The 18,586-nt window shown below is 46.6% G+C and overlaps 1 protein-coding gene across 8 annotated transcripts in view; it reads right to left on the bottom strand.

The window, feature by feature from the left end:
* The window catches only part of LOC118511056 (formin-J), a 75,624-nt gene that overhangs the window by 50,056 nt on the left and 6,982 nt on the right, over positions 1 to 18,586 (bottom strand). For all 8 annotated transcript variants that reach the window (XM_036053658.1, XM_036053659.1, XM_036053657.1 and 5 more), the window contains exon 3: positions 863 to 1,130. In XM_036053658.1, coding sequence (XP_035909551.1) covers positions 863 to 1,130 — 268 coding nt within the window. The remainder of the gene's footprint in view (positions 1 to 862; positions 1,131 to 18,586) is intronic.

Genomic DNA, 18,586 nt, shown 5'->3' with positions numbered 1-18,586 from the left:
AACGTGCATCATTTCCCATTTTTAACATCTGCAATGCTTACTATTCATCACAGAGTTTCTTGAGGCTGTCTTTGGCTAGATGCTTGTGTTACACCAGTTAAGTATTGTGTATAGCTACAAGCAATATTGCGCATTCAATACCGAGTGAGTGTGTGGTGATGCGCTATAATCATTATTACGCGGTGCATGAATGACATCAATGTATGCAAACGACAAGCACGCGAAAGCAATTCATGTAAACCACTCTATAACTCTCTGGCCATTCTCATTGTTACGTCCTCGGATTACACTATTCTTCTGATATTTTGTTGTATCAATCAACGTTTAGTAGTATTCGGCGCAATTTAGTGACTCGTTTTACTTTAACAGCTAATTTTATTATTAATGCTAATTTTATGAAATCGATGATAACATTAAAAAGCTTGAACTATATGCACAAAAACGCACCACAGAACTCTACAAAATAGCATCATATTTCAGAATAAAAAATCTTAATCTTGATAAAGATTCTTTAAAGTTAACAAACACCCGACAATGTTCATGTGCTACTGTCACGCCAGAGGTTTTCTTCAAACGTTTTAGGCTACTAGGCTCATATCGATGGAGACGCCTGGCCATTGAAAGATATCCAATACATTTTTCGCTAGCAGGCGGGACACGTTGGTAGCGATGCCGATATCTTACACAGTAGGACAGTGTCTCGAATCCCATGCGAATCGCACCCGCCCGTAAGCAGAACTAACAATTATTCTCCTTACAGGAATATAACCATGTCAAGGAAGCCAAAAGTTGGAAAGCCACAAGAACGACTGCTCGAGGATGCATAAAATAATGTCTAGAGAAGAACGGGGCTGACACTTACCTTGCTCAACTTTTCGCCCTCGTGGTGTGGTAGCATTTGCCGCAGGCTCTGAAATCCCGCATTGATGCTCTGCATCCGGCGTCTTTCGTTGCTGTTCGCGATTTCGCGACGCATACGCTTTTCGTCTTTATCCATGGGAAGGTTGTTGCCGTTGTTGCTACTGCTCGACGATGAACTGTTGACGCCGTTGTTGTTATTGTTGTTGCTAATGTTGTTGTTGTTGTTGTTTCCTACACTACCGTTTTCTTCACTTTTCAAACGCACATATCTGAGAGGGGGGAGAGAAAAAAAACAACAAAAGTTAATATTAAGAACTGAATTAAAAGTGTCTTCTTCTTCTTCCTTGGCACTACTACAACCTCGAGTGGTCTAGGCCTGCCATTTCTGGCGTTCTGTGACTTAAATTACACGTTGCAAAGTAGTCAGCGAGGCGGTATGTCTGGATGGGATTTGAATCCCGGTCCTGCCGTGTGAAGACCGGCGCCGTTATCGCCTCGGCTACCGGACCGCCCCGAATTAAAAGTGTAGAAACGTTTATATTTTCGTTCATTAAAATACAATGTCATAAGATTATTCTTTTTGATCACAGAGAATGGATATCTGAAGTATAAAATCAATACGTGTGGCCTATTTGTCCTCATCGGACAAAACAATACAGCAATCTGGGATTGAATCCATCATAAGATCGAGTACTTCAAAGCATCCCACCAGACCTCTGATAACTTCAGCATCATCAAATTAATCACACAACCGGTCAGCCGGTGAACCAAAATCGAGGTGTAAGTTAGGCCTCAGTAGACAGCAATGTCTACCTGTCTGTCACGCTAACAACATGATGCCACCACTTATGAGTTAAACGAAAGTGTAAGAAGCCGGTTCGGATCGACATGCGTTAAATGCAGGGTACCACCACCGTTACCGGCAGTCGTCCTTCCTACTGGGGACGCGTATCACCGCTCCGCTCCTCACTTACGTTTACACAATACAACGGTTATTTTTACTTTATATTTGCCTCATGCCTGCCGGCCGGCCAATGTAGTGGTGGTGTGAAATCATCAACCACGGTCTATGTAACTAGTCGAAAATAGACCGCCCAAAACCGATTGCATTGGGGTTAGCCGCCAAGATTATAGGGTGAGACGGCTGCAACGGACGGACGACCGACGGTCCATCATTTTGCTTTTATCATTGAAGTTTTCAAACACTCACAACCGCGTATGGCCTCTACGTTCTACGCGAGACCGACCTGCGTTGTGTGATGCTTACGTGTTTTGTGGCACGCTTCATGACACTAAAATATACATACACACACTCTCCTTTGCCAGTGGTGGGACCGTAAGGGAGCCGTTTCTATGCTGTATGGTTTGTGCGTACAGGGGTTTTGGTGCAACAGCGTTCGCATGTGTGTAAATGGACGTACGACCTTTACCACCAGACGACGACGGCGGCTCAAAACGTCGTCAATTTTGACAGGTGTAGCTGACCTAGTTATGACAATCTATTTTTTGTCGAACGCAGAAAAAAAACAGGCGGAGGAAAGTCCCCAGCAGCGACATTGTTGCTTCCGCTGTCGTGTGTAGCTAGGCCAGTGCGTGTACAATTTTTTATTTTGTTCAATATGCGAATAATCATGATTAGTTACTTAAACTGACAGTATCATCTCTACATATTAACTCCTTGCTAGGTTTTTACATCACCGGATATCGGAAATTCCCCTAGCAATTTCCAACTGCTCGTAATATCCTGTCCCATATCGATCATCGATTTATCCACAAATAGTACAAAAAAGTTGTGATAATATTTGGATCTCCTCTCTTTCACAACTCCTCACACCGCATGACAGCTGACGACAAGCATCGGCAATTTATCGTAGAAGGGTTGCTTCACATCAACAAATATTTCATTTTCAGGATCATTTCAATGCTCACTCTGGAAGAAGACAATCCTTCGCCAAACCTTTTTGCACTCTTTACGTTTACGTGGTGGTTGTGTCTCAGCCCTCCGAGAAACAAACGCAAAACCCAAGCGGTTCAACCAGCTCGCTCAGCTCACCTTCCCCTTTAGGGCACATATAACACAAATCCGATTATCTGAATGTTTCTTGTCGATTTTTACTCCTTTTGCTAGTTTTACGACCACAGCATAGTTTTATGCTTTATGGAAATCAGTCCCGGTATTTACAACCTCGTCGGTTGCAAAGGCTACACACAAAAAGGGGGAAAACAATCGTAAACAGCAAGCGTACGCGAGCCATCATTACTGACAAAACACAGGACACGACGTTTCACCAACGGCATCCTCTTCGGTAGACACTTTGCATAAAACCAAATCGAAGCGCATAAACTTTTCATACTTTTATGGTGCGCCTCGGGTCCGCTTCTCGTAGCTGGATTTGTTGATGACCCTCCTCCTGATGGTGGTGGTGGTACTTATTTACGCGGCGTACAACATTTATCTTCTGTAAGAGCCCAACTATTACATTGACTTTAGTTATGCATATAGAAGACACCGGACGTATAATGCTGTGCAAAGGCAAAATATTTTAAAACCTTTGCCATCTTTAGATGCACGATTGGTAGTAAAACTTTCATTTTTACACAGTTTTTCGACCGCGCTTGACAAGTCGCCGTTCCTCAGCATTCACCACAGTACACAGATACTCTAAACGATACAAACAACAAAGCGATGGCACATCGAGTGCTCGTTATGTTTAGCATCGTTATGTGATAACATATGTGGCGGGTAGTTGTAAAATGCCGTTTTCTCTTACCAGTGTTAATTTGTAACGCATGATCGTGCCTTTTGCGCCACAAATCCAGCCAAAAGCAGTGAAACTAGGAATTATCATCGCAAGCGATCTTTCTCTAGCGGAAAATCTAAATCGTGCCCTACTAATTATTCCCTACGAAGGTGAGGTTAAGAAACTTTTGGTACGTTCCATGCACCGAAGATTGTGCATCGATTCTCGCCTAGGCCGGCCCCCAAGAAATCAGCTTTATTACGACTGCTCATTGAGCCACCATGGTACGAACCATGTGCGCAACATGCAGTAACTACAAACATACGATAGAATCCACCAGCAAGTATTAGGAAGTAACAAAGTCGCGCGAAAAGCAAGGGCGACTGAAACTCTATCTAGAGCACTACCAAAACTGGTGCGAGACACCCCCCAATGTGGGCATCCTAATTTCGTGGGTAAACGTGTGTGTGTGTGTGTGGTGTGTCGCCCCAACGGAACCATTTGATGAAACGCAAAAACCATGTGGGAGCCGTGCACGGCTCCGTCGTCTCAAGGTTAGCCTACATTATTGCGAACTTTGGCGATAACGTCGCGGATACAACCAGGCACCCAGCATACACAGCAGAGTGGTCAAATCGGAGAGCCCCTTCCCTTGGCGGTTGAGCGGACAGGGTAGAGGGGACGGACATCCAAAAATTGAAACCAACACACACACACACAAGGCCCACATTTCAACAAGACGATGATGCCGGACGGTGTCGCCGCCGGACGAGAAGGAACGAGCGACGAACGACACAAGGAATTTCGCGAGTTATTCCATCTAATTCGGTTCTATTGGCCCCCTCCCCATCCACGCTAGCCAGCCAAGAATTTATGTGCGAGCGCCGCCAACGGCACGATACACTGGTTACGCGCCGTCGCGTATGTGTAAGGTGTATAGAGTAGACTTCTTTGCTTTTCTTTTCGCTCCTGCTGTTTCCTCGATCGTCGAATGCACGATCGTCGCGCAGATGATCGCCGCATAAGAACAACACAAAAAAAACGCCCGGCACATGTGCGTATACAGGAAAGGAACATTGGTGGGTAGCGGGGACAGAACGGGGGAGGAAGGGGAGGGGGGGGGGGATCCGGTTCTGACTATGTGTCCACAAACCGCATGAAACCGCATGTGTGTGCGTGCCATTTAAAAGTGTTCTCTTTCTGGCGCGGCTCTCTTCTTCTCGTTCCTTACAACACTGAAGGCGGCGGTAAGGGTGGATTTAAATGGCCGTCTCACGTCAAGGGTATGCGGTCTCCTCTTCGCGAAAGAAGTAAATGCGTTTGACCCCCCATAGTCGGCTAGCCAGCTATGCCGCGCGCTGCTGGTGGGGAGCAACTTTTTTCTAGCTCCACTCGCACGCACGCACGCACATACATTATGCGAGGTTGTGTTGTTCACTGCTACCCGATGGTGCCAGTTCCGAAGGTTTGCCCCATCGTTCGCAATACGATGGAGAGTGGTTTCTACTCTCTCTCTCTCACACACACACGCGCCTTCTCGGCGACTTCTTGCTCGTACTCTGCTCTGCTCCAACTTCAATCAAACGCACAATCTCATCCATCCACGGCATTATAATGCGGAGGAGAATGGATGTCCCACCCGGCGGGACGCGGACGGGATAGACAGCTGTGTTATGCGCAAAAATCGGCTGATTTGACCGTGCGCGCCAACGTTCACCCCTCGGCAGAAAGGTTCAAGGTGAGAGAGACCAGAGCAGCGAGAAGTTGGTGTTGGTGAGACGCGCGAACCAGGCGTAGCTCTCCGGCACGGCAGTGGATGCGCAGCATGCATGTGAAGGCGAGGGAATGAGATATTGCGCGCCAACAAGTAACGTGTCGTTCGACCGACCAACCGACCGACCGACCATGTGCCCCGGCAGACCCCACATGCATGCTACTCCCGTTCCGTGTGGTCAGCCAGCATGGTTGCCAGCATGCCTTGCCGCAAACTCTTCCCCAGCAGAGGTGGTGATGGCGACGGTTTGGGGGACGGGCAGCTCTCCAAGAGTTTCCATTCCAGAGTGTGCTCACACAACCAAAGGAGGAGGAGGTTCGCGATGTGCGCGCGTATGATTTGCTTATTTTGCTGTTCGTGCAGCAGGACTTTATTAAATTAGGTGCGTCTTTCTTGATTGAGATTTGCCGATCCGAGACGGTTCGCCGAATTCATGGCCATTTTTCAACTGAACTCCAAATTGTGTTCTGCGAGTGTGTGTGTGTGTGTTTGTTCACAGTTGCCGACTGCAAATGAGTCACATGTGTGGTACAGGTTTTTCCATATGCTTCCGATGGTACAGACAAAAGTAAAACCCACTGCACAGTACACATTATCACACAGTAATTACTGAAAGCAATTAGGCAACGATTGATATGACACATAAATAGGACGGCAGAGACGGTTATAGCTTGGCTGTGTTTAAACATCATCGGCAAACAGAAGGCTCGAAAGATACGAATCTCGAATACCATTCGAGACCCTGAGCGTAGTCATTGAACCACTGAGCTGAGACATAGTGCAAGACACGCACTTGGAGAACCATCAAACGTCGACTGTGCCGCGTGGGATTATCAATCACCCTATTCATGCGCATTAATCAATCGAAACTTAATACGCTTGGTAGGTAGCAGCACGCGCAAGGATTCATCAATCTATCATAACTATGTTTCTTTTTCGCGCAATAAATGCAGTTGAGATGGCAAAGACTTAAAAATAATGTTCAGTTCAACGTAAGTTCAATTGGGATCTAGGCCACACACACACTACCCTACAACCATTCTTCCTTTGAATGCTTTCTCATTCTTCTACAACAAGCCGTGTTGACTTGTCAGTGGCGAGAAAAATAGGTATAAAAGGTTTAAAAGCAGTAGTCCTTCCAGTAGCTATTTTTAGGTGCCTCCCAAATTATCTGGCACATCGTGGGAACGTAGAACCAACCGTTGGTGTCCCAAATAGCATATCCACCCCGGCACGGACCACGCGGCGAAAGTTGGACGAACTCGAACGTCTGAAAAACGTAACCCAGTCCCTTCTTCAAGTACTTCCAGAAGAAAAAAAATCATGTCCACACACGCCCAAGGATAACCGCTTTATTGGAAACAAGAAAATCGAAACGAAAGACAAAGGTTGACCAACCAACCACCAACCATCACACCGGGGACCAGCAGTAAGTACAGGGACGAAAAACGGAAAATTCGAACCAACCGCAAGACCCCAACAGCATAATTTTGAACCATTGTGCCACATCGAGGTTTAAAAGGCTGATGCAACAGGACGCCTGGGTACGTGTTGACCTTCGGTCGATCGAATATTTCACTTTTTAGCATTTTACACTCTTCGTACTTGTGAATTTTTCAATTTTTCTTGGATTAATCTCAACTGTGAGGAATGGAAACGAATTTCTGTTTCCCTTTTAACGAGGAAAAACGCTTATTTTGATGGACCTCGCAAGCTAATAAAGTGAATCGGAGATTGTAAAAAAAAAAAAAATTAAATTCTTTTTACGATCCATTATTAATGATAATTAGATGCATTTATTGCTATGATCCTTGACTTATTAATGTTCTATTTGAGTATATGTCTCATAAACCGAAGCTGCTCAACACACATCATCACTTATTGCCAACGCCATGAAAAATCCTGAGACATTCTGAGGCCTGCGAAAGACAGTGGCAAGAACAGAACCGAAGGCTTGGTCCCCCCCCCCCCCCCCCCCCCCCTAACTACAGTGGGTGGCAAACAAAAACGTCCATTCGGCCAGACGATATGCTCCAGAAAGTTTTGCACCAGTTTTTTTTATTATACGCCTGCCAAGGACCTACCCTGCCATTTGCTGAAATGAAGGCGCAACAACGACCAAAACAGATAATCATTTCCTTTAACCCTTTACCCAGCGGGGGGGGGGCGGGGATCCCTTTTTATGCGCGCACTGACTGTTGCAGTCGGGGAAAGGCAAAAGGGAGGTTCACCGCCGAAAGGGGTTCTTGGGGAAAAGGTGCATCACAATGCACATCACAACAACCCACCCAATGTACACTTCATCATCATTCATGTGCTGCATGTAGCAGTCGCCGCCGCCACCACAACGAGACGTAGCCTCTGTTTCTTCTTCTTCTTCTTCTTCTTCTCTGTCAGGCGGCTCGACTCCCCCTGGCTGCCCCAGGGCTCATCCGGCTACCACTCCGACTCAAGGTGATCCATTCGTCGTCGTGCCGGGAGCGTATTTAAGCCCACCAACCGGAACGAACGTGTAAAGATAGTGAAACTGCCTTAGCGGCGCAGGACTCTTTCGATACCGTGGGCGAAGAAGAGTCGTACACGTCCCTCTGGACAACGCAAGCGAACGAAACGAGTGCTGATTAGTTGCTCCAGACGAGGCTCGATGTCATCCTGATCCGGAGCCAGTTGATATATTTCTCTTGATTGTTTTTCTTATAAAAATAATCCGGTACGCTTTATCTCGGGACTTTCTCTCTCTCTAACTAGACTGTAGACATAAAAAAGTGCGGAACAAAGCATAAGTCGCTATTTAAAAGTTTGCAAGTGCCATTTCAAGCCGTTCGCATGCATTTCGGTTTGCAAATGAGCGTCGCAGCGGCAGCAGCAGCAGATAGGTCATTTCATGCTAGGAGGAAAATGTTAATGCAACCACGTTTCCCCTTTACGACCGATGGCCTCGTGCAAGACTCAACAACACGGACACGGACGGGCGGATGGATGGTTGGTTGGTTGGTTGGTTGGATGGATGGATGGATAGACAGACAGGCAGCGTCGGACAGTCGACAGACAACAAACGGATAGTAAGATGATCCAAAGACGAGGATAGTACACCACCGTGGTGCATAAGGTTCCGTTTCGTGTAGCCGATGATTATATTTCTCCTTTCGCTCTCACACATCGAAAGGAGCTACGCGCTGGAAGCCTGGTGGTAATGGTGTCCAGGATACACTCAAACCCGCTGACCGCTAGCGCCAATGGGGATGAAGGTGGGACTGCACGACGGCGAGAAGAGCTCCATTAAGGCAGACTGTGACGGCGGCAGTCACTGCAGCCGACCACCACCACCGCGCCACTGATCTTCACCCGTTGAGCTGCATCGTACTTCCATTGCTGCAAAGCGCGCTAAAGTAACCTCAACCCCTTGGAAAACCCCACCACACACACACACACACAATCAGAAGAGGATCGTCGTAAAACGGGAATAGTACAAAAGCAGTGCGGCACACAACACAGCTGCAGCAGCAACATCAGCCCGTAACCGAGAGTATGTTTTGTCTCGTTTTTATCCATTTGCAGCCGCGTTGCGTTCGCCCCTGCGCATGCCCGGCAACGAATTGCATTTTACGAAGTGCAGCAGACGCGTCCCCGTTGTCCTGCCCGACCCTCCCTCCCCTCAACTACTACTACTGCGCTGCTACCCACTCAACCCACACACACGGCTTGCGGCGATAAAGGCTACGGGCCTTCCCTGCAATATTGCAGACAGATCAGCCGGGTCGATTGGCTGGCTGGCTGGCTGGCTGACTGGCTGGCTGGTTGGTCGGTCAGTTAAAAGCAGACATGCAATTTTTACGCCCCTCCGTTTCCGCCATCCGTACACTCCCCCACACGCATCTCTCCACTTGCATATACACCGCAGCACGCCACCGGGTGAATGAGCGACGGCAGCAAGTGTGTGCGCGGGTGAACGAGTCACAGCCGCAGACTAAATATGTATTCGCTGCAGTCTGGGTGCATTTCGGGGGAGCTCCATCACTATGCAATAAATGTGTGCACGTACATATATATATATATGCATTGTTATATACGTGTATACGAGCTTACTTATGTGCGTTTGCGCGTGTTGATGACCTACTTTTACACCGGCAGTGTAGATGCGCGCGCGCGTCCCTTGCCCGGCATCATTTTGCCGTTGCGTTCTTCTGCCGCCGTCGGCTGGCTATCGCTGTGACTTTTTCGTTTTAAAAGTCCTTCTCGGGACGGACGGACAAATGTGCTGCACAGAGGTACGCCAGAGTCTGCTACTGTCAGGCTAATGTTGTGCCTGCCCCGCATGTGGAAGGCTATGGAGCGAATTGATGTACTTTTGTTTCGGAAATCCTGTCCTTTTCGATAAACAATAGCAAGATGTTGTTGAAGTACTTTTTCATTTTCAACGCGGTCAAGATGTTAAACTTGATAGAACAATTTAGACTTAATACGTCAGTTACAAGACATAATATCAAAAAACCAGTATTCAACAATGAGTGAAGTACGACTCAAATTTTATAACAAAGTCGGAGTATCTTAGCAAGACAAGGTTTGTTAGGAAACCATTTGTACTGTAAGCTGTTACCTTCTATAAGTACGGTGGTTTTCATCCCGCTATCCAAGGAAAACCACACGCAGAGACACCAACCAAATATTGCAACACACTTCACTGATTTGAAGTGTCTAAAACGCGCTCTTCCCGATTTTAGCGCCATGATTCATGCTCATCCTTCGGCAACAAAACGCAACCCAACCCAACCCAGGAAGCGCGCGGTAGCCGCGAAATGTAAGACCGGGCCGGGGAGGGAGAAGCAAAAGTAGATCCGCTTGCCATTGCTAATCTAAATTTTGCCACAGGAATGAGTGCAGCACTCGGGAAACAACCAACCCCCATTGGAAGAGCGCGCACTAGGCTAGCTCAACAAGTTTCCTCTTGGCGAAAGATTTGGTGGTGCCTGTATTAATGGCACACACACACAACAGCAGAAGGAGAAAAAAAACTGCAAAGGGAGGTGCGAAGCAGCAGCAGCAGCATTCGACAAATAGGCCATGGCGAAATTTAGAACTAATATCAACAGGGGCACGATTCACGAAAGAGAGCACGCAGCTCCACCATCATCGGGGGGAGCGAGACCGAACGCAATGTGATTGTCGGTGCAAGTGGAATGATGGTTGGAGTTTCCGTGTTGCTTCTTCAAGGCTGAATCAGTTTAAAGATAGCATCGCTTGTGTCAGCCGCTAGCATGCACACGACAGAAGTTCTCGTTCAGGAAGCAGCATTCACAGACGGACGGACGGACGGACGGTTCGTAAAACCGGAATGAGCGAGAGCAAGGAATATCATCCCGGTCTGCAAAAATTCACGACAGCGCGTGGTGTTGCTTCTGCTGCGCCACGCTATGCCATCGCGATGCTCGATGGGGCGGGTAGTAGAAAAGCAGCGAAAGTGTGTGGGAATGAAAAATAAATTCCTTTTCGCTTTTATCAAAACAGTACAATTTGTTTTAATGTCCTGAAGCACACGGATCGGATCAGATGATAGAATGTAAGCCTCCCTCCCAGTAGGACTTTCATTCACACACGGCTACGTCCCGGTACGGTTAAAAATAATGTAGGAACAGATAAAACGTCCACGAAAAAGTGTTCTAGCACTGTGATTTGATGTGTTGATTGTATTTTTATCTCGGTTCATTTTCAAGGACTATCTTCTGCCAGTTTTGCCTTCGAATCTTCTTGCCTCGTTGCACCAGCCAGCCATGCGCAATTGCCTTGAAAAAAAAAATATCGTCTTCTACAATTAGGCAGATCAGTACCAATTCCTTGCTTCCACTGACTATTTCGCTTGGTAAAAAGGCAAACAGATAACTCAAGCACAGTTATGAATGACCACGGAAATGGCCACCAGTTAATGGTTGCACCACGAACTTTGATCAAATTAGCAACAGAACCAAGCTCAATCACGCGATCAATTATGCATTTAAATCAGTTAACCCCACCAACAACAGCGGATTGCATTCCCATCACACAACCAACTGCAGCCAATTTGGCCAAAAGCAGGAAGTGCAATGCATCACGTGCAAAATTACGTTCGGTCGGTCGGTCGTTTGATTGCGCTTGGTGTTTTCCCACAAAGTGTCATTGCGCCTAGACACAACACAACATAACTTTTCAAGATTCAGAGCAAACACACCGCAAAAAAAAAAGACGACAAACAAACTGAAAAGCAAACACGGGTGGTATTGAAACCACTCGTTCCGTGCTCGCGACAACGGCTATTTTTGTATCCAAAAAGGATGGTGGCGTTTCCGTGTCTTCTTGCAGCAGCGTCTTCAAAGGTGGCGCGCAGGAGGATGCTTTTGTATTCCTGCAGCAGTAGGACACGGCCGACCGGCTCGTGTGACTCAAACCTCGCGCTAGACGGCGACAACCGAAAAGGAAGAAGAACCTGACTGTGTAAAAAACAATCTTTCCTTTACAACTGAGCCGCCTATTTAACTCGTTGGAAAATGTCTCAAAATACGCGTTTCGCGCTCTGCCGTGTCTTAGAAGACGGTCGTCGGGATTTTAATATTTTGTTTTTCAACTCTCGAACGCCTGCATTCCTTCCCGTGTGAATGGACCACCGACAGGGGACCCGCGACAGGTGGCGCCTCGTAATACGCCACACAAATACGTAACGTAACGCTGAGTAACGCTCGGCCAATACTGAAGGCAAAATTAAACCTCGCGTCTGCCCACGACACACATCGTGTTCATCCCGGTTTTGCGACCTCCAACTACTACTACTTCTACTACTACTACTTCCGTCCCAGACGATTTAATCTTCTTCAAGCGGTTTCTGCACGGTGGGCGTATGCATATTCGCACACGTCTGAAACAATATGTGTGTGTGTGGGTTGCATCAGATTATTTAACCGTCGCGACAAAACGTCGGCACCCTGGATGTCGCGCGCTGACCAGTAGACTGGCGCGACTCGTAAATTTTTTCTTGCTACAATAACGTTTAACGCTGGAAAATAACGATTAGATTGTTCGGTATGGAATTAAACGTTTAAATTTATTGTATTTTAAATTCCTTCAAGAACTTTCGGCCAAATCAAAGCACCACCAGCCCGAGCAAGTACAATTGTCAGCTGATAAGATCAAATCGATTGACCCGATTGAATCATCGATCGAGCTGACGACACGTCATGAATGAACTCATCTATGCCATACGTGTAAAAACTGTAACACATCGAACCCTGCAGTAAGGCTGTATCGATCGTGTAAGCTTGTGCATCATCATCCCATACGCCGCTCTTTATTGGTCTACCACACTGGAAGTGCGTTGGTGGTCCAACAACGGCCCCAATGGTGGGAACATGGTAGTACGAACAAATGGATTTCATTGACAAATATATACCGACGACGGCCACCGGGAGGCATGGCATTCGTTAGTTCGTTCGTTCGCGTACGTGACTCATACCCTGACTGATGGTCTGATGTCAGGAACATCGTGACGTGACGTTAGCCGAGCGTAGACAGTGGTGTGTAGGCTGGCTTTAGATATCTTAAGCAGTGATCAATTACAAGACGCTGCAGACATATCTCAACACATTGCTTTACTAAACTATCAACTATCATAAACTACCAAACAATCAATTGCTCTAAAACTTGTAGTTATTCTGGTTCTCACAAGCATTCGAATAGAGTTTATCAAATTTAAAACGCAAAAAATCCATCTAATGTTAAACAAAAACCTTCGCTTTCGTGTCGCTGTGGTGCGATGTTCACCACGTTGTTTTGCCGGTTTTGTGGTTTATTTGTGCTAAACTCAACCTGCCTATACACACAAGTCGCGAACGAAAGTGAAATTTTACCGCACGCAAAATGCACACTGTGTCTGTAGAACTCGACGAACGAGGCCGGCAAATTACGAAACGGGCCTGATGATGAGTGCAAAAATTCAAAAATAGATTCTGCACCTTACCTTAGCCGGCCGAAGCCTTCCCCTTTTCTAGGAAGATTGCCAGCACAACTTGATCATCAAAATCATCATCATCAGCATGCTGTATTTGAATCTCGTGCCAACTGAATGTTTCATACAGCTAGACGAATTTCATTCTGCTCTATTCCATCGCCAGAATAAAGCGTTTTAAAATATTATTTTACCATACAGAACAAAACCTTGGCTAGCGTCTTAACTAGTGACATGCGGTGATATCATATCATAAGCGATCATAAGCATAACAGAACCGTGGGGGGGGGGGGGGGTGGATGCCGAACGTGCTTTCTTTATAATGATACTTTTCAACTCCAACTTCACCACAGACCTGGCGCTGACCCTGGGCGAGGCCATCGACATAAATTTACCTTCAGCGCGGCGGTACGGCACACATAGCACACAGCTGTTCCGACCGTCCGACCGAGCGACCGGTGATGATGGTCTCGGTCAAACGACTCGTTTCGATGTCGCGACGCGATTACATTTTCGCGCCTTCCTCGCACGCCATAAGCTGCCGTCTAAATTATACACTACTCGTCTATAGCAAACGGTACACCACCGACCGACCGACCAACCGACCGCGTGCACTTCTGAACCGAGAACATCAAATGACGGAATAAATTATTCACCAAACGATGAACGTCGACCTTTGCAGCGCCATCCCCCACCCCATTTCCGTTGCCAAACTACTGGCTGAGGCGTTGAAAAGTTGACACGAAAACCCGAGGGGACTTGCGTTTTTTTTTTTTTTGGGGGGTTTTCAATTTTACTAATACACTCCTTAACTTTAATTCTTTCCCTCTTCTTCTTAACCCCCCTTCCCCCCTCTTTTTTATTGACTGTACCGAAAATTGTTCTACAATTTGCATATTTTATGCACGCACTCACACACACACGCCTTTCTCCCATTGCTTGGTGTTTTCATAAATGGAGGTGACAATAGTACTAATTCGCCAAGCGGCACTGTCGAGTGGACCCCAATAGTATCACCAGAGCGCTTTAGGGTAAGATACCTGCCCCACGTTAAACACATGTTACGAGCACGTGTTTCTAATTCCATCTTCCCGGCCGGCCAGATGACGCCCAACCGCGCGCACACAACCACACTCAGTCAGTCAGTCAGTCCGGTTGGTTGTTCGTAGTAGAGGGTATCCACTCAGACCCGTCGCTGTAACCGCGCCAAAAGCTGGCACGGTAGAGATATCATCGGAGCGACAGAGAGCAAAAAGCCGGTACCCTTCCAGCGTGTGCGCACAATATAATGACGCTATAAGGCGCCGCCTTTCCTAAATCATCTCACGTGCGCACACCTGACTCCTGACCGGGGGGTCGTGTGGCTCCAGTTCGTTTCTGCAGTGGGAAAGTGGAGTCAGAGCAGAGAGTAGAGCAGGTAGCAGGGCTTAGGTTAGGCTCGCACCCTACTTGTACACAGGCCGAGGGTGAACTGCAAGCAAGAAGAAAACAAATACACGCACCAAGGTTCTTATCGCCACCAGCTCTTCCAGGGAATGCTAATACGTAGTTACAAAGATAGCAGCAGTAGCAGCAAAAATATGACACAGATACTTTGTGTGTTATCGTCGTGTACGGATCTCGCTCTCCTGAGGCCACCGCCCCAACCGTATATACTCAAGGCGCGCAAATGATATTGGTAATCCTATGCAAGCATGGTTAAACCACACGGTACACTTGACACAACTCAGAATGCAGACATTAGTGTACTGCTCAGGACGATTTAAGAACTAGCATACGGGGAGACAGTCCAGAAGGGATTCGAAACCGGACCCTTGGTATTACTCCGTGTAGCATCAAATCCTGAGATCCTCTACACCTCTAGTGGTCTCGGCCAGTAATTTCTGGTTTCCCACGGCTTTATTGTGCTTTGAGTTTATAGTGTATTGTGCCTTGAGTTAAATAATCAATTCTGAATACGAAGAGACAATCTGGACGGGATTCGATATTCGGTCCTGCTGTGCGATGTGCGCAGCACTGCTTATGCAGAATAAATTCCAACCTTCAAAACACACCAACACTTGCTCAAGAATTGCATAAACCCAAAAATTTTTAATTCCACCCTTAACAGCTTTCATCATACATACATATAAAAACGATAAAAGGCACAGTTACGACGGTATCATAAACACGGGACACATGTACACACACACATACACACAAAAAGCACACACAGCACTTGATTAAAATCGGGTGATAAAGACAACATATTGCCCTACACATCATCATCGTCGTTGGATCATTCCAAGGAACGAGCTTATCAAAACAAAGCGGTTATTGAAAAATCTGTTCGTCACATACAATGCCCAAGCACCAGGCACGAATATTCGAAGGTGGTACACACATCCTTATAAAAACCGGGCAATCGGGACCTGGTCAATCGATATTACACCATACCCTTCAGTCGTACGCTCTCAGGAGGAAAGCTGATGATATCGATCGTATTTGACGCATTTCACAGACGAGGCAAGTTCAAAAGGTGACTCAAACGTACGGGACCAACCATTCATACGAAACCACCAAACCAAGTGCTCCAGCACGTTGCGAGTGGAGTGTACCGGCGTTTTTCTTTTTTCATCTACGTTCTTTTGATGTGTGCATGAGTACGGCGGCGGCCGTCGTCGTCTATCGTAAAACCACATTTTCGTCGTTAACGTGGTTTTGCCGCGCACTCAACTCAGCTCTACACACAAACACACAGCTACACAGCCAAGCGACCTCGCCAATGGATAAACATTGCACACAGCACACACAGCAGTGCACGTCAATAAACCACTGCTGCTTCCCTTTTCGACGAACCCTTTGGCGCCAATAGCGCCGCTTGCCGTATAGCCCCTTCGCTCCAAGCACAGCTAGCTGATGGCAAATTACGACGCTAAATGAAAATGACGCACGCAAGGACAACCCAGCACAACTGCGGGCGAGCAGCAGCTCCGGCTGAACAATATCACACACACACACACCTGCACAACCGGAAAGGGTGAAGGTGCCTCAAGGGTGAAGGAAGAAAGTGCGCCACAGTGCGATATACTACCGCGTGCACCTGATGATGCATATGTGAAGCAGGAACACACTCTGCGCTACTACGTCACCACAAAGAGGGTGCTTGCATCACCTGACTGCACTGCAACCAGGTCTGCCACCACCAGCAGCAGAACCAAAATCAATCAATTTGTAATCATCAAAAGAAACAAAAACCTCAACCTCTCATACGGTAGCAAAACAGATAGCAAAATATTGGTGGAATGATCACGATCGTGGACGATATTGAACCTCCGATAAACGCGCCTTTTCCCGCACAGTTTTTCACAAACATATTTCCCTTTCGAAAGCAAAACACAAATACAAACCGCTTTGCCACGGCGCCTGTATAAAGCACATTACTACACACTATCTAATATCGGCGCCAACCTCATCATCATCATTATTAGTCGCCAATCCATAATCATTACAGTCGGATCAGTACCGGCTGTTGTTTGTTGTAGGTTGTGCGAGCTAGATATCCGCGAAGGTCGTCGTCGTCAGAACGATCACGCCCCGCTAGGCATTTTTTGCGCCGAGTCGACGGCAGCACGCTAAGCCAAGCAACACACCACATGCATTGTAACTTGCCGCGGTAACAGAGCGCCATGTAATACCGGACCGAGCCAGACAGAGCGGGAAAGGAGGGGATAGGGGGACTGCTGCTACTGCTGCTGCTGCAGTCAACGACAGAGTGAGAGCGAATGAAAACAATTGTATGTTTTGCAGGTGGGGAACCCACCGGGTTGGATTGTCCGGGTCAGATGATCATTACGGACGAGTGAATGAGTTATATGCCTATTAGATACATCGCACATACCATTTTAGAAATTATTTCTAGAACTAACTCGGTTAAGTTACATTTACTTCACTCAAAACAACTTCTTTCATAGTTCAAAATCTTTATGCCCAAGGCTCATGCTAAACTATAATTTGATATGGGAACTCATCAACTGTATAATGAGAATTTACTGTATAGATGTTTCTATTTTGAACTGAAAATGGAGATATGCCAAAAAGAAAAGAAATACTCTCTCGGCGGCCAACGTGAATTTCCAGGTTAACGGACAATTTCTTAACAAAAAAAACACTAAGAATGGACTAAAATAGACCAAACTTAGGCCATCTGCTTAAAACCATTTATAGCCAAATATCATCAAAACAAACAGTTTTTCTACATATCTATTTCATCTTTTACGAATGTTTTACCCTACAGAGAACAATATTGTTTGGAACAATGTTTGGATTGAAAATTGAATTAATTTGGTAATTTTCATAAATTCAAAGAAAATCAATCTGATCAGTTTAAGGATATTTGTAAAAAAAAAAAACAATTTGAAATTCTAGACTCACCAACAATTAATTATTCTATTGTCAACTGTCCAGAGGAGATTGTCCGGATTCGATACCGATCCTTTCCGTAAAAGTAACAACCGACGCCGCGATAGTCAATTGCTCATCTTAATATGCAACACAAAAATGGCCCCGTTACTATAGGCACCAACCGCCAACCGAGGTGGTGGTGGACTACACACACACACACGATGCGGATAACAACAAATGACGCGCTCTGCCATGCCATGATTTACGATCATTTCAACGAAAAAGCTATAAAGCAGTTGTGATCATCGCTCGGAAACTAGAGAAGCTAATAAAGTTTTCCGATGCGGTGGTCGTGGCCCGCAAGGAAGGTACGATTTAGAGCGCAAACACATTTTATTTGCCGGTAAACATTGTAGCACGAGGATACAACCGTGCCTTGCACCACCGCATATATGCACTACGCAACACGGCCCCCAAAACCAAACTATTACCCGCGGGGCCCATAGATACTCTTTACTGAGCGTTGTAACTTTGTAAACGTCATCTATTCTAAACACCCTCATAACACACACACACACGCGCTGGCAAATGTCCAAGTGGACGACTCCGTGTATTTTCGTGCGCGGTGCGAGCCAGTTTGAATCGGTTCGTTTCTCCGTTGAGTCATAACACACTCTCCTAATAGACACCGTTCCTTTTCAAAACTGCATCGAAGGAAACAATGTAGAGTTATAGTTGGATTGCACCACTACTTCATATGCGTACCACCCCACCACCAGCAATGTGATTGCTCAACGAATCATCCGCCCTTATCAGAGGCGTCATTGCGCCGCACACTTGACATCAATGATCGATTTT

The sequence above is a fragment of the Anopheles stephensi genome, chromosome 3 (genome assembly GCF_013141755.1).
Source record: "Anopheles stephensi strain Indian chromosome 3, UCI_ANSTEP_V1.0, whole genome shotgun sequence".
Lineage (NCBI taxonomy): Eukaryota > Metazoa > Arthropoda > Insecta > Diptera > Culicidae > Anopheles > Anopheles stephensi.
This window is presented reverse-complemented; position numbering and strand designations above follow the sequence as displayed.